The 14,624-nt window shown below is 46.2% G+C and overlaps 1 protein-coding gene across 1 annotated transcript in view; it reads right to left on the bottom strand.

Moving 5' to 3' along the window:
* The window catches only part of LOC129711449 (immunoglobulin superfamily member 21-like), a 213,714-nt gene that overhangs the window by 91,186 nt on the left and 107,904 nt on the right, over positions 1-14,624 (bottom strand). Inside the window, exon 4 of the mRNA XM_055659066.1 lies at positions 6,036-6,154. Coding sequence (XP_055515041.1) covers positions 6,036-6,154 — 119 coding nt within the window. The remainder of the gene's footprint in view (positions 1-6,035; positions 6,155-14,624) is intronic.

The following is a 14,624-nucleotide window of genomic DNA, read 5'->3' as shown; positions in this document are numbered from 1 at the left end:
TTGCAGGCACCTCTGACAAAGTAGCACCCCCCTTCCCCCCTCCAAGATGCAGTAGCATTGTTGATATTATTAGGCGTTGATCAAAGGATAAATGTGACACTCATCCACCATGGGGGTGAACACTATCAATGTGGTATTACGGAGGCAGGAGGTTATAAAGGCACAGCATTGTTAACGTATAACAAAGTGTTCAACAGTGATTGCAGCATCAACCTGTTGCACCCAGCCACATCCTGCCTGTTAGCAATAAATCAGAGGGTGCAGCAGATGCATAGTAGATGAGACACCTTGATCCTGAGTCAATACTTCAGGCCAAATCACATCAGCAGGACAGATTGGAACAAACGTAATGGACATGGACAAGACGGGTGTGTTGGTCGTGTTCGCGGAGTGATGAGTTACTCAAAGTGAGGGCATTTGGAGCAACAACTCAAAAGCCATTCAGCAGAGAATCTGTAATAGCCTCACAGTGCCAGAGACCTGGGTTCGATCCTGACTACGGGTGCTGTCTGTACGGAGTTTGTACGTTCTCCCCATGACCTGTGTGGGTTTCCTCCCACACTCCAAAGACGTGCGGGTTTGTAGGTTAATTGGCTTGGTATAATTGTAAATTGGCCCTAGTGTGTGTAGGATAGTGTTAGTGTGCGGGGATTGCAGGTTGGCGCAGACTCGGTGGGCCGAAGGGCATGTTTCCGCACTGTATCTCTGAACTAAACTAATCTGCTGTGGGTTTAGCCGTGCGCTGCAGTGGAGGGTTGAGGTGTAGGAGTCAAATCACATCATTTGTATTTACATTTGTGTTCAGCTCAGCTCCACTCAGCTCGGGCAAACCTGCAATCATCTCAGAGTGTGGTGTTCGACTCAAATGTCAAAGTACAGAAAGGGAAGCTGCAGTATGTTGAATGTTCCTTCTGAAGTGTACAAAACGCGGGGACGATTGGCAGAGCATGTTGCCCCTGCTGGAGGCACTCTTGTGTAACGCACCATGGGGCGATCCAGAGCCATCACCTCCCTCCACAATTACAAGCAATCTCTGTCTCTTTGATGTGCCACTCAATGAACAAACCTTTTCCCAGAGTGGTTTGTTCTGCTCGTCTAAGCCCCGTGGAGCTGCAGGAATGTTTAGCCTGTAAACCCCCCCCCTTCCTCCCACCAGCCCGCCTTCACTCTCACGCTCAGACCCTTTGATAAAGGAACTGGGCACCCGGGGCCAGCAGCATCCCAGGTTGAGAGCAGCAGGGTAGACTGGAATAACAGGAGGATTGAGTGAGATAAGGATGTTGCCCGCTATTATAATCCATCCCTCAGACCAAACACTGTGTGTTAACGTGCGGCCTGGTCGTGGAACATCCAGCGCTGCTCCCTCACAGTGACCCCGGCTCCTTCCTGACCTGTGCTGCTGTCTGTGTGGAGTTTGCACGTTGCCTTTCTCAGCGTGTGGATTTTCTCCAGTTTCCCCGGTTATCCTGAGGTGCGGAGGAGGTAGTTGAAGCAGGTACTGGCACAACGTTGAAGAAGCATCGAGACAAGTACATGGATAGGATAGGTTTAGAGGGATATGGGCCAAATGCAGGCAGGTGGGACTATTGTAGGTGGGGCATGTAGATCGGCGTGGACAGGTTCGGGCCAAAGGGCCTGTTTCCACGCTCCTGAAGATGAATCACTTTTATTTACCCCTAATATGTAGGCGAGCTGGCAGATATTGGAGGGAATTGATAGGAAGTTAGGGAGAAGAAATGGGATTAATGTTAGACTGTGTAAATGGCGGGCCTGTGATCAGTGATGTTCTGCATTGATCACTGTGCTGGGACCTCTGTTGTTTGTGATATAGAACTGAGTATAGAAGTTGGGATGTAATGTTAAAATTGTACAAGGCATTGGTGAGGCCAATTCTGGAGTATGGTGTACAATTTTGGTCGCCTAATTATAGGAAGGATGTCAACAAAATAGAGAGAGTACAGAGGAGATTTACTAGAATGTTGCCTGGGTTTCAGCAACTAAGTTACAGAGAAAGGTTGAACAAGTTAGGGCTTTATTCTTTGGAGTGCAGAAGGTTAAGGGGGGACTTGATAGAGGTTTTTTAAAATGATGAGAGGGATAGACAGAGTTGACGTGGAAAAGCTTTTCCCACTGAGAGTAGGGAAGATTCAAACAAGGGGACATGACTTGAGAATTAAGGGACTGAAGTTTAGGGGTAACATGAGGGGGAACTTCTTTACTCATCGAGAGTGGTAGCTGTGTGGAATGAGCTTCCAGTGAAGGTGGTGGAGGCAGGTTCGTTTTTATCATTTAAAAATAAATTGGATAGTTATATGGATGGAAAGGGAATGGAGGGTTATGGTCTGAGCGCAGGTATATGGGACTAGGGGAGATTATGTGTTCGGCACGGACTAGAAGGGTCGAGATGGCCTGTTTCCGTGCTGTAATTGTTATATGGTTATATTATATGGTTATATGTAAACGACTTGGGTGTAAATGTAGATGGGCTGGTTAATACGTTTGTTGACGACACCTAAACTGGTGGAGTTGTGGACAGTTAAAGTACACAACGGGATATAGAGCTACACAAATGGGCAGAGAAATGGCAGATGACATTGAAGTCAAGCAAGTGTGAGGTGTTGCACTGGGAGATCGAATGGAAGGGAAAAGTATACAGTTAATGGCATTGATGAAAAGAGGGATCTTGGGAACCAAGTCCTTCAGTCCCTGAAAGTGGCAACTTAAGTAGATAAGGTGGTAAAGAACCTGTGGTCTGCTTGCTTTCGTTGGTTGGGGCATTTAGTATAAGAGTCAAGAAGTCAAGATGCAGCTTTCTAAAATGTTGTTAAGGCTGCATTTGGAATATTGAGTGCAGCTCTGGTTTCTTCAGTACAGGTAGGATGTGGAAGCTTTGGAGAGGGGGCAGATGAGGATAACTGCCTGGATTGGAAGCTATTAGCTATGAAGAGAGATTGGACAATCTTTGATTGGTTTCTCTGAATGGACACCTAATATAAGTATACAACGTGATGGTAGACAGCCAGAGACAAGTTCCCAGGGTGAAATGTCAAAGACAAGAGGGCATAGGTTGTGTAGAGAGTGGTGGGTGCGTGGATGGTGTGGGTGGTGGTCTATGGCTTTTAGATGGGTGTATGGAAATAGAGACAGATAGGTTCTTGATTAGTAAAGGCCTCAGAGGTCATGGGGAGAAGGCAGGAGAGTGGGGTTAGGAGGGAGAGATAGATCAGCCATAATTGAATGGTGGAGTAGACTTGATGGGCCGAATGGCCTAATTCTGCTCCTGTGACGTTACGATTGTATGCAGGGAATGAAGGGGTGTGGATCAGCCATGATCACACTGAATGGCGGTGCTGGCTCGAAGGGCCGAATGGCCTACTATTGCACCTATTATCTATTGTCAATTGGATCACGTGCAGGCAGAGGAGAGTAGTTGAACCTGACATGGTGCTAGCATGGACATTGTGGGCCAAAGGGCCTGTTCCTGCACTGTACGGTTCTGTGTTCCACGCTCCACAGTTTGGTTTTGTTTTTGTTTACCAAAAATAATTAAAATCAACAATTTACAAATGTGATAAGTACAGTACAAAAATACAACAAACCCACCACCAGAATACAAAATCATGCAAATATTTTTCAATATTGAATATTAAATCACAATTTCCCCATCCTCGTCAAGGATACATTCCACCCCCAGGGTGCCCGTGGACAGGGTGTAGTCCCTCTCTAATACCACCCGGACAAGGGGCGGGCAGCCGGCTCGGGCAGAGTCCTCCACCGCCTGGAGCCGTGACTAGCGGATGGCCAGCTTGGCCAGGCCCAGGAGCAACCCCAACCAGGACATCTTCAGCCCCACCCTCTCCCCTACGCACAGGGTGGCCAAAGATGAGGATATAACCATATAACCATATAACAATTACAGGACGGAAACAGGCCATCTCGGCCCTACAAGTCCATGCCGAACAAACTTTTTTTCCCCTTAGTCTCACCTGCCTGCACTCATACCATAACCCTCCATTCCCTTCTCATCCATATGCCTATCCAATTTATTTTTAAATGATACCAATTAACCTGCCTCCACCACTTCCACTGGGAGCTCATTCCACACCACCACCACTCTCTGCGTAAAGAAGTTCCCCCTCATATTACCCCTAAACATCTGTTCCTTAATTCTGAAGTCATGTCCTCTAGTTTGAATCTTCCCTATTCTCAAAGGGAAAAGCTTGTCCACATCAACTCTGTCTATCCCTCTCATCATTTTAAAGACCTCTATCAGGTCCCCCCTTAACCTTCTGCGCTCCAGAGAATAAAGACCTAACTTATTCAACCTATCTCTGTAATGGTGGGTGGGTGTGAAGATCAAGGAGCAGCCCCTTTAGATATTGGAACAGTGGCTGCAGACTCACACACTCCATATACACGTGGTACACAGACTCTTCCAGCCCGCACAGTAGCTCCTACGCTGCACAGTGGGTCAGTTCCACGTGTGCTGGATATGTCCAGCAGTGAGCCGGGCCGCCAGCACTGTGAGGAGGGGAAGTACTAAATGCCTCGCAGACACCTGCAGTAATTGTAGCTGGCGGCTGCTGGGGCTTGGAACACTTATCGAGCTAAAACTCAGCTTGTGGGGTCGTTTATAGAGCTCTTCCTGTCTTCAGTGGAGCCAGGCTTCAGAAACACCACAGCCATGCTGAGGCAGAGTGCTGACATATCCTTCAGATGAAGGCTTTGCAATTATAGATAAACTATTTTCATCAGCAGGAGCTTTGCTGACTAGTGGACGCAGGTTTCAGATAATTGGCTAGAAGAACAGCAGGTAGTGCTTCAGGGGAGGAATTGGAGGAAATTGAGAATCATTTTTGTATGTAATGAGTTGTGTTGAAGTGAAATGAGAGCAGGAGCAGGCCACTCGGCCCCTCTAGCCTGCCCTGCCATTCAATGTGATCATAAATTGACTGTATGCTCTTCTTGGGGCGGCACGGTGGCGCAGTGGTAGAATTGCCGCCTTATGGCACCAGAGACCCGGGTTCGATCCTGACTACGGGTGCTGTCTGTACGGAGTTTGTACGTTCTCTCCGTGACCTACAGATGCTCCAGTTTCCTCCCACACACCAAAGATGTACAGGTTTGTAGGCTAATTGGCTTGGTATAAATGTAAACTGTCCCTAGTGTGTGTAGGATAGTGCGTGTGCAGGGACTGCTGGTCGGCGTGGACTCGGTGGGCCAAAGGGCACGTTTCTGAGCTGTATCTCTAATCTAAAACTAAATTATTTTGTGCCAGTTCCCCATTGTTTTCAATTGCCAGATCTTTCAAAAATGTATCTCTTCCTTGAGTAGGAACAGTCTGGTTAGAAGGGTGATGGAAACTGACTCCTGAAGGGCCTGTCCCACTTACGCATTTTTTTCGGCAACTTGCCGGCACCCGTCATAATCACAGCAGGTTGTCGAAAATTTTCAACATGTTGAAAACCCAGCAGCGACCAGAAAAAGGTACGACTCTTTGGGCGACTACTCACCACCAAACAGGTGTCACCCCGCAAGGGAGAGTCCGGAACCAGGGGCCACAGTTTAAGAATAAGGGGTAGGTCGTTTTGAACTGAGATGAGGAAAAACTTTTTCACCCAGAGAGTTGTGAATCTGTGGAATTCTCTGCCTCAGAAGGCAGTGATTCAGATTCAGATTCAATTTTAATTGTCATTGTCAGTGTACAGTACAGAGACAACGAAATGCATTAACAGTGGAGGCTGATTTACTGCATGCATTCAAAAGAGAGTTAGATAGAAACCTTAGAGCTAATGGAATCAAGGGGTATGGGGAGAAGGCAGGAACGGGGTCACATTGAATGGCGGTGCTGGCTCGTACGGCCGAATGGCCTACTCCTGCACCCATTGTCTATGTATCTATGAATTGGCCATGTTCAGTGGTATGTTCTTTGTGCATCTGAAGTTCTGTCGAAGTTCTTTAGATTCGAGATCAGTCTGAAACTTTCTTCCCACACGTTACAAATCTGAACACCACCCGTGGCTCCGCAAGCTTACCCATGACGTTGAGAAAGACCCGGCCATAGGCTTCCAGAAACTTCTTGCGGTTTGTCCTGTCGTAGATGCCAACGTGACACTCGAACGGCCCATTATCCAGAATACGCACTTCAGGAATACTGTTTCATGTAAAGAAAATAGAGGATAAAATTAGTCAAATCAAAATAAAGTCTAGTCCTCTGTCAATAGATAAGTCTCTGACACACATGAGAAGGGGCAGCACGGTGGTGCAGCGGTAGAGTTGCTGCCTCACAGCAGCAGAGACCCAGGTTCAATCCTGACCACGGGTGCTGTCTGTACGGAGTTTGTATGTTTTCCCCGTGACCTGCGTAGGTTTCCTCCCACACTCCAAAGACGTAGGTCCAGGCTTGAAGGCTAATTGGCTTGGTATGATTGTAAATTGTTCCTTGTGTGGTGTATGCGTGGATCACTGGTCAGCGTGGACCCGGTGGGCCGAAGGGCCTGTTTCCGTGGTGTACCTCTAAATTAAACTAAACTCACAGCAGCAGAGACCCGGGTTCAATCCTGACTATAGGTGATGCCTGTACAGAGTTTGTACGTTCTCACCGTGACCACGTGGGTTTTCTCCGGGAGCTCTGGATTCCCCCCATATTCCAAAGATTTGCAGGTATGTAGGTTAATTGGCATCTGTAATGTGTTGGATAGAACTAGTGTATGGGTGATTGATGGTCGGCGTGGGCTGAAGGGCCTGTTTCCATCTGTATCTGTAACCTAAACGGAACTAAACAAGGATGGGATTATACAGGAGGAGATAGGGGTGGAGTTATACTATAGCAGGGACAGAGTTGTATGGGTGGGTGGTGTTATACAGGGACAGGTATAATGATACAACATTGACTGGGCTTGCATTCACTGGAATTTAGAAAGATGAGAGGGGATCTTATAAGAAACATATGCAATCCTTAAAGGGTTGGACAGGCTAGATGCAGGAAAAATGTTCCTCATGTTGGGGGAGTCCAGAAGCAGGGGTCACAGTTTAAGAATAAGGGGGTAGGCCATTTAGGACTGAAAAACGTTTTCACCCAGAGAGTTGTGAATCTGTGGAATTCTCTAATTCACTGGATGTTTTCAAGAGAGAGGTAGATTTAACTCTTAGGGATAACGGAATCAAGGGATGTGGGGAGAAAGCAGGAACGGGGTACTGATTCCGGATGATCAGCCATGATCATATTGAATGGCGGTACTGGCTTGAAGGGCCGAATGGCCGACTCCTGCACCTATGTTGCTATGTTTCCAAGATTCAGGGAAGGAACTGCCTCGTACAATTACTTAATGCTGACTGCACTTCATTGAAATCATGCCAGATGAATATATATTTGTATTGTAGATCCTTCTAAACAAACAATACAAGTCAGTGTTAATGAAAGATACTCGTCACTCCAAAGATATGTCAGGAATTAATCTAAATACACATTACCAGTCAACCTAAACAAACCATGCGAGTTAATCCAAATACAAACACAATTGAGTATCGGCTCCATGTCAGTCAGCTGGTAACAGGCCAGCTGAGTGGAAGCTGGTTTACACAATGCCCAGTTATAGAGCAGGACAGCAATGCAGAAACTAGTGGACAGGCAGACATGCAGAGGGTAACTGAAGAAATTGGGATAAGCACTCCTAGTCCTGGAAACCCCAAACACTTGAGGAGTTCAATGAAAGGGAACACACACACACACAGAGTTGCCCCTGACCCTAGTCACAAACCACATTAGGTGAAGTACCAGTCTGAAGAAGGGTCTCGACCCGAAACATCACCTATTCCTTCTCTCCACAGATGCTGCCTGACCCGCTGAGTTACTCCAGCATTTTGTGTCTATCTGCTGAACTACTAGGTACCAAAGATCCTACTGCGAGCAAGATAGATCACTCGACGAAAAAGACATAGTACGGTCATGGGCAGATTCGTGGGTCATTTCTGTAACCGGATTCCATCTCCGCACCAAAAATCCCGTAGCGGAGCAAAGTTACTAGTGCGGAGACGGAAGCCGGTTACGGAAACATCCTCGTCAAAATAAAAGTTCTTTGGTAAAATTCTTCTCCACATTTTCAGAATTTTAATTTATTAACACAAACTGTTCCCCCGCAACGTTGATTACACTGCGGGTCGGGTCGAGTCGGGTCGGGTCGGGTCGGGTTACTGAAATGGATGAAAAATGGCCCACGTTCCATTCCGTTGCATACTACACTTCAGTCCATTGCATCTATCTTGCTTGCTATAGGATCTTCGCTGGCTACCTCTTTGGTGACCCTCGGGCTATCTTTGATCGGACTTTCTGGCTTTACCTTGCACTAAAATGCTATTCCCTTATCATGTATCTCTACACTGTAAATGGCTCGATTGTGATCATGTATTGTCTTTTTGCTCAGCCTTGCCGAGGCAGCATTGGGTATAAATGGAGTCAATAGAATGGAGGCTGGTTTGTGGAAGCATCTTGTTCAACATGGACGGGCTGGACCAAGTTGCATGATAACAGCTGACCTGCCATCCTGTGGGGTCTCAGGGGTCGGGAGAACGCTCTGTCAGGGACACAGGGGAAAGACAATGAGGAGACAAACCTTGCCCATGAACACATGCCCCGATGATGGGACGTGTAGAGAAAATATATTCCTGCTTTAAATGCTTATGCTTCATGAAGATATATTGGCCAGCTTTAACAAATGGCATATGAAAAAAGTATCATAAGTATCACTCTCCAACTATACGTGTTGCCACCTCTCCCAGTGTTCCTGTCTCTCTGTAGATGCTCTGCACAGCGACAGATTTCAAAGAGAATAACTCGCCAATATCGCACTTAAGAATTTCTTCGAGACTATTAGCGTTAGGAAGCTTTTAAACCTTAAAGGAATAAATTCATAGAGTGCTACAGTGTGGAAACGGGCCCTTTGGCCCAACTTGCCCACACCGACCAACATGTCCCATCCACACTAGATCCACGTGCCTATGTTTGGCCACTATCCCTCTAAACCTGTCCTGTCCATGTACCTGTCTGAATGTTTCTATTTATTGTTGAATATTTCAACTAAATATGGAGACACAAGGAACTGCAGTTGCTGGAATCTTGAGTAAAACACAAAGTGCTGGAGTAACTCAGCGTGTGTGGCAGCATCTCTGGAGGACATGGATAGGCGACGTTATGGGTTGGAACCCTTCCTTAGATGTTCAACTAAATCCATCCACTTGGTCACATGCTTTCCATTAGAAACCAGCACAGAACAAGGACTGGCACCCCTCCCATTGCTCAGATATGCTGAGGTCTAATTCAATATCCACACTGCCATCGGCTCTCCAAGTGTCCAAGCAGAAATGTAGGGTTGAATCAAAGAAGTAAGACCCGTGAGTAACAGCAGTAACAGGCCATTCAGCCCCTTTGCCTGTGATTTCCTTGATATCTAAAAACCCGTTCATCTCTGCCTTGAATATGCTCAGTGACTGAAGCTTGACAATCACAAAGTTCACAGCTCTACGCCGAGCCTGCGCCGACCAGTGATCACCCCGTACAGTACCGCTGTCCTACACTTGAGGAACAATTTACAATTGTTTAAACCAAAGCCAATTAACCTATAAACCTGTACATCTTTGGAATGTGGGAGGAAACCAGTGCACCTTGGGAAAACCCACGTGGTCACAGGGAGAACGTACAAACTCCATACAGACAGTCAGGGGCAGAAAAACCCGGGGGGGGGGGGGGCAGAGGGGTCACGTCCCCCCCATGTTTTAAGAGGTGGGGGACATCCCCGCCAGGTTAACCTGCCTGGGCTTGCGGGAAATATGGCCAGCGCGGAGAAGCAGCGCTGGTGTCCCGTCAGTCCAGACAGGGCTGTTGGTTAACCTGGCGAGACAGGCAGTTGAGTTGCATTTAGCGCTGGATTGAGCCTCCGAAGCCTCGCGCGCGCGTGCGACAGTACCCATAGTCGGGATCGAACCCAGGACTCTGGCGCTGTGAGGCAGCAGCTCGACCACTGCGCCACTGTGCCGCCATTTTGATTTTCATTACCACCAGATCTTTGTTTATGTTGGCTCCTTTCCCGAGGCAGCGTGAAGTGTAGATGGAGTCAGTGGTGGGGAGTCTGGTCTGTGTGATGTGCTCTTTGTCCTGAGCCCCTGCTGCATGATGAATGCAGCAGCACATGATGTGGATGTGATGAATACCACCACCACCCTCCCCATCCACTGCCCCCACACACATTCACTGTCCAAGCAGCAAAATAGCCACATGGATCAACAATCATCTTTGGGGCTTTATCCCAACGCCACCAGGAATGAGAGATGCACAACATTAATTGCGTTAAAGTGTTTTTTGTTCTAGTTGTTGTACATTAAGAACAGCTTCATTTATTTCACTGCTCACATTGCTGTGTTGCAAATATAAAAGCTGACCTGTTAAAAACGCTTATTTAATCTTAACCCCTGCAGCATCTGAGAAATATTAATACAATACTTTCTCCATTCTGGTATCTGCTGTCATCCTTTGACACTTATTACATTTGTGTAACTGAGGGCTGTCTTGGAATTTAGATCTTGTCTTCGCCGTGGGAGGGGGTTGCTCTGTCAACACCCCAGAACTCTGAGCTTGGGTCAGACCCCCAGGTCAGGCACGGTGGTGCAGCGGTAGAGTTGCTGCCTCACAGCGCCAGAGACCCGGGTTTGATCCTGACTACGGGTGCTGTCTGTACGGAGTTTGCACGTTCTCCCCGTGACCTGCGTGTGTTTTCTGCAAGATCTTCGGTTTCCTCCCACACTCCAAAGACGTACAGGTTTGTAGGTTAATCAGCTTGGGATAAATGTAAAAACCTGTCCCTAGTGTGTGTAGGATAGTGTTACTGTGCAGGGATCGCTGGTCAGCGTGGACTCGGTGGGCTGAAGGGCCTGTTTCCACTCTGTATCTCTAAACTAAACTAAACTAAACTCGTCTTCTTCAACCTTACGAGCACCAAGCAGGAATCCTAGAAACAGAAACGTAGATACATAGAATCATAGAAAATAGGTGCAGGAGTAGGCCCTTCGGCCCTTTGAGCCTGCACCGCCATTTAATATGATCATGGCTGATCATCCAAAATCAGTACCCCCGTCCTGCTTTTTCCCCCATATCCCTTGATTCCCTTAGCCCTACGAACTAAATCTAACTCTCTCTTGAAAACATCCAGTGAATTGGCCTCCACTGCCTTCTGTGGCAGAGAATTCCACAACTCTCTGTGTGGAAAAAGTTGTTCTTCATCTCAGTCCTAAATGGCCTACCCCTTATTCTTAAACTGTGACCCCTGGTTCTGGCCTCCCCCAACATCGGGAACATTTATCCTGCATCTACCCTGTCCAATCCTCTAAGAATTGTATATGTTTCTATAAGATCCCCTCTCACCCTTCTAAATTCCAATGAATATAGACATAGACATAGACATAGAAAATAGGTGCAGGAGTAGGCCATTCGGCCCTTCGAGCCTACACCGCCATTCAATATGATCATGGCTGATCATCCAACTCAGTATCCTGTACCTGCCTTCTCTCCATACCCCCTGATCCCTTTAGCCACAAGGGCCACATCTAACTCCCTCTTAAATATAGCCAATGAACTGGCCTCAACTACCTTCTGTGGCAGAGAGTTCCAGAGATTCACCACTCTCTGTATGAAAATATAAGCCCAGTCGACCCATTCTTTCATCATATGTCAGTCCCAACATCCCGGGAATTAACCTGGTAAATCGAGCTGACATTGTCCAAAATTATTTTCCCCTTGGGTTTTGCTGCATTAGCAGAGTAAAGGTTGCCCTTCATTAGTCCAAGGGGCGGGACTCACATTTCAATGGTTAGTTTAGTTGAGAGAAACAGCGCGAAGCAGGCCCTTCAGCCCATCTAGTCCACGCTGACCAGCAACCCCCGCACAGTAGCACCGGCCTACAAACTAGGGACAATTTACTAAGCCTCCACTGGACCCTCTCCAACGCCAGCACAACCTTCCTCAGATTATAGGGCCCAAAACTGCTGACAATACTCCAAAAGTCTCAGCATTACATCACTATTTTTATATTCTAATCGTCTGGAAATAAATGCAAGCGATGCATTTGCCTTCCTTACCACCGATTCGATTTGCAAATTAACTTTTTGTAAATCCTACAACTGCAACATGACCTCCCAACTTCTATACTCAATACTCTGACTGATGAAGGCCAAAGTGCCAAAAGCCTTTCTGATACCTTATCTACCTGCAACTCAACCTTCAAGGAACCATGCACCTGTACTCCTAGATCCCTCTGCTCTACAACACTCCCCAGAGCCGACCATTCACTGCGTAGGTCCTGCCCTTGTTCAATGTCCCAAAATGCAACACCACATACTGTTAAATTCCATCAACCATTCCTCCGCCCACCTGGCCAATCGATCCAGATCCTGCTGCAATCTTTCACAACCATCTTCACTATCTGCAAAACCACCCACTTTTGTATCATCAGCAAACTTGCTCATCTTGCCCTGTACGTTCTCATCCAAATCATTGATGTAGATGACAAACAATAATGGGTGTTGTTCTGTGTCAATATGCAGAGAAATCTTGGAGTTTGTAATTCCAGATCTAAATGTAAAATCCTTCGCAAATACAAATACAAAACTGCAATTAAAAGACAAAGTACTTCTAGTATTATATAGTACTTGTTCTATAACACCAGGATGGTGTTCTTCCCAGAGGCAATTCGGACTGTAAACGCCTATCTCACCAGGGACTAACTCTACTGAACGTTTTTCCTTCCATTATTTATTATGTAAAAGAATATGTGTGTTATGATTGTGTTTATAATTTGTTTGGTTGTTTTGTTGTTTGTCTTTTGCACAAAAGTCCGCGAGCATTGCCACTTTCATTTCACTGCACATCTTGTATGTGTATGTGACAAATAACCTTGACTTGACTTGACTTGGATGTACTTGGATGTACTTCTAGTATTATATAGTACTGTTCTATAACACCAAGATAAACTCTCAATCAAGAAAACCAAGCCTAAAGCCAAACACTAAACTGATTATACAAACTTATGCTAAGGACAATAACTAACTCCACATGCAAGAATCAGCTGGCTACATGTTAACAAGCACATAACCAAAACCTGATGGTGTAGATGGCAGGATGTCATCAGGGTGATCAAGTGGGCACCTCCCTTCACTGGTGTGTCGTTGAGTTAGGCCCATGACACCTCGGGAAGGCTCAACAGTTGGTTGTGTCATCGCAGAACAGTCCTCAATACCTGCTCTAACCACCTGTGCTGCCAGCATCTACTAAATAAACAGAACTGCAGCACATTAATTCACTCAAACAAACGCTAAACACTCGCATCCTGTCTTCCACTTATCCTAACCCATCATTAAACTGGTAAGGACACAAACATCAACCTTGCATAACACCGAGATACTTACACAGAATACATTTACAAAGGCACACACATACTGCATGTTAATCTATGGCAATCCCATTGTAAGCATTGGCACCCATTGTCATTAGTGACATTGTAATTGGCCACCTGAGTGCAGATCAAAATTGTTATTTTGTAACATATTAAAATTGCCACAAAGAGCTGACAATTATGTCATTGGAGAAGGGCAGTGAGCTCGAGTCCTGTTTGCTGAGGTCAGGGGGAGAATAGAGTGCAAAACATAGCGTTAAATCAAAGAGAAGGCTGCAATTACAGCTAATAATAGCCGTTGAAGTGTTGTCTCAGAAGGAAGATCTCCCAGCTGCAAGGGCACCGCAGTCATGGAAGGATGACCTAGTGAATCAGCGGCAGATACTGGCAGAGAGACCACTATAGACAGGGAAGAATGACTTGGCGATGTTGGTCTGAAGAAGGGATCTTTCCCCCTTCACCATGAACCTATGTCCTCTGGTCCTCGATTCCCCTACTCTGGATAAAAGACTCTGTGCATCTACCCAATCTATTCCTCTCACGATTTGTTGCCATGATCGGCGTGCGGGTGGTGGGGTGGGGTGGGGGGGGAAAGAACGAAACATGGATGGCCTGGTGTAGGGGGACTGCCTTGAGGGGGAGGTGGGATCTGGAGGGGGGAGGGTGGGAGAACAAATGGAGATCTGGCGCAGGAGGGAGATAGATTAGCCATGATTGAATGGCGAAGTACACTTGATGGGCCAAATGGCCTAATTCTGCTCCTATGACTTATAAATGAATTTATGTATGATTCTATGATTCTGAAAATTTCCACCATTAATCTAATTCACTGTAAATCAAAAGACAAAGAAGCCTCACTCAAACGCATTCAGTTTTGATAAATTCCACATTCCAGCAAGAGTCTTTCTAAATTTGTATAATAATGTATAATAATGCAACAATAATATAGGATAATTATAGCATCAATGTCTACTATTGCATATAGTTATTGCTTTCATTTTATGCATTATATATTACATTCATTTTTAAATAAAAGAAAGATTAAAGTTCAAAATAGATCCATCAAAGTGCTTCAACTGCTGGTTACGTTTCAAGTGTTGCTTTCAGATTTTGAAGCAGTGAAAAGCTTGAGATTCAAAGAAAGGAGAAACAGCTGGAGCAACTCAGCGGGTCAGGCAGCATCTG

This window comes from Leucoraja erinacea, chromosome 30 (genome assembly GCF_028641065.1).
Source record: "Leucoraja erinacea ecotype New England chromosome 30, Leri_hhj_1, whole genome shotgun sequence".
Taxonomy (NCBI): domain Eukaryota; kingdom Metazoa; phylum Chordata; class Chondrichthyes; order Rajiformes; family Rajidae; genus Leucoraja; species Leucoraja erinaceus.
This window is presented reverse-complemented; position numbering and strand designations above follow the sequence as displayed.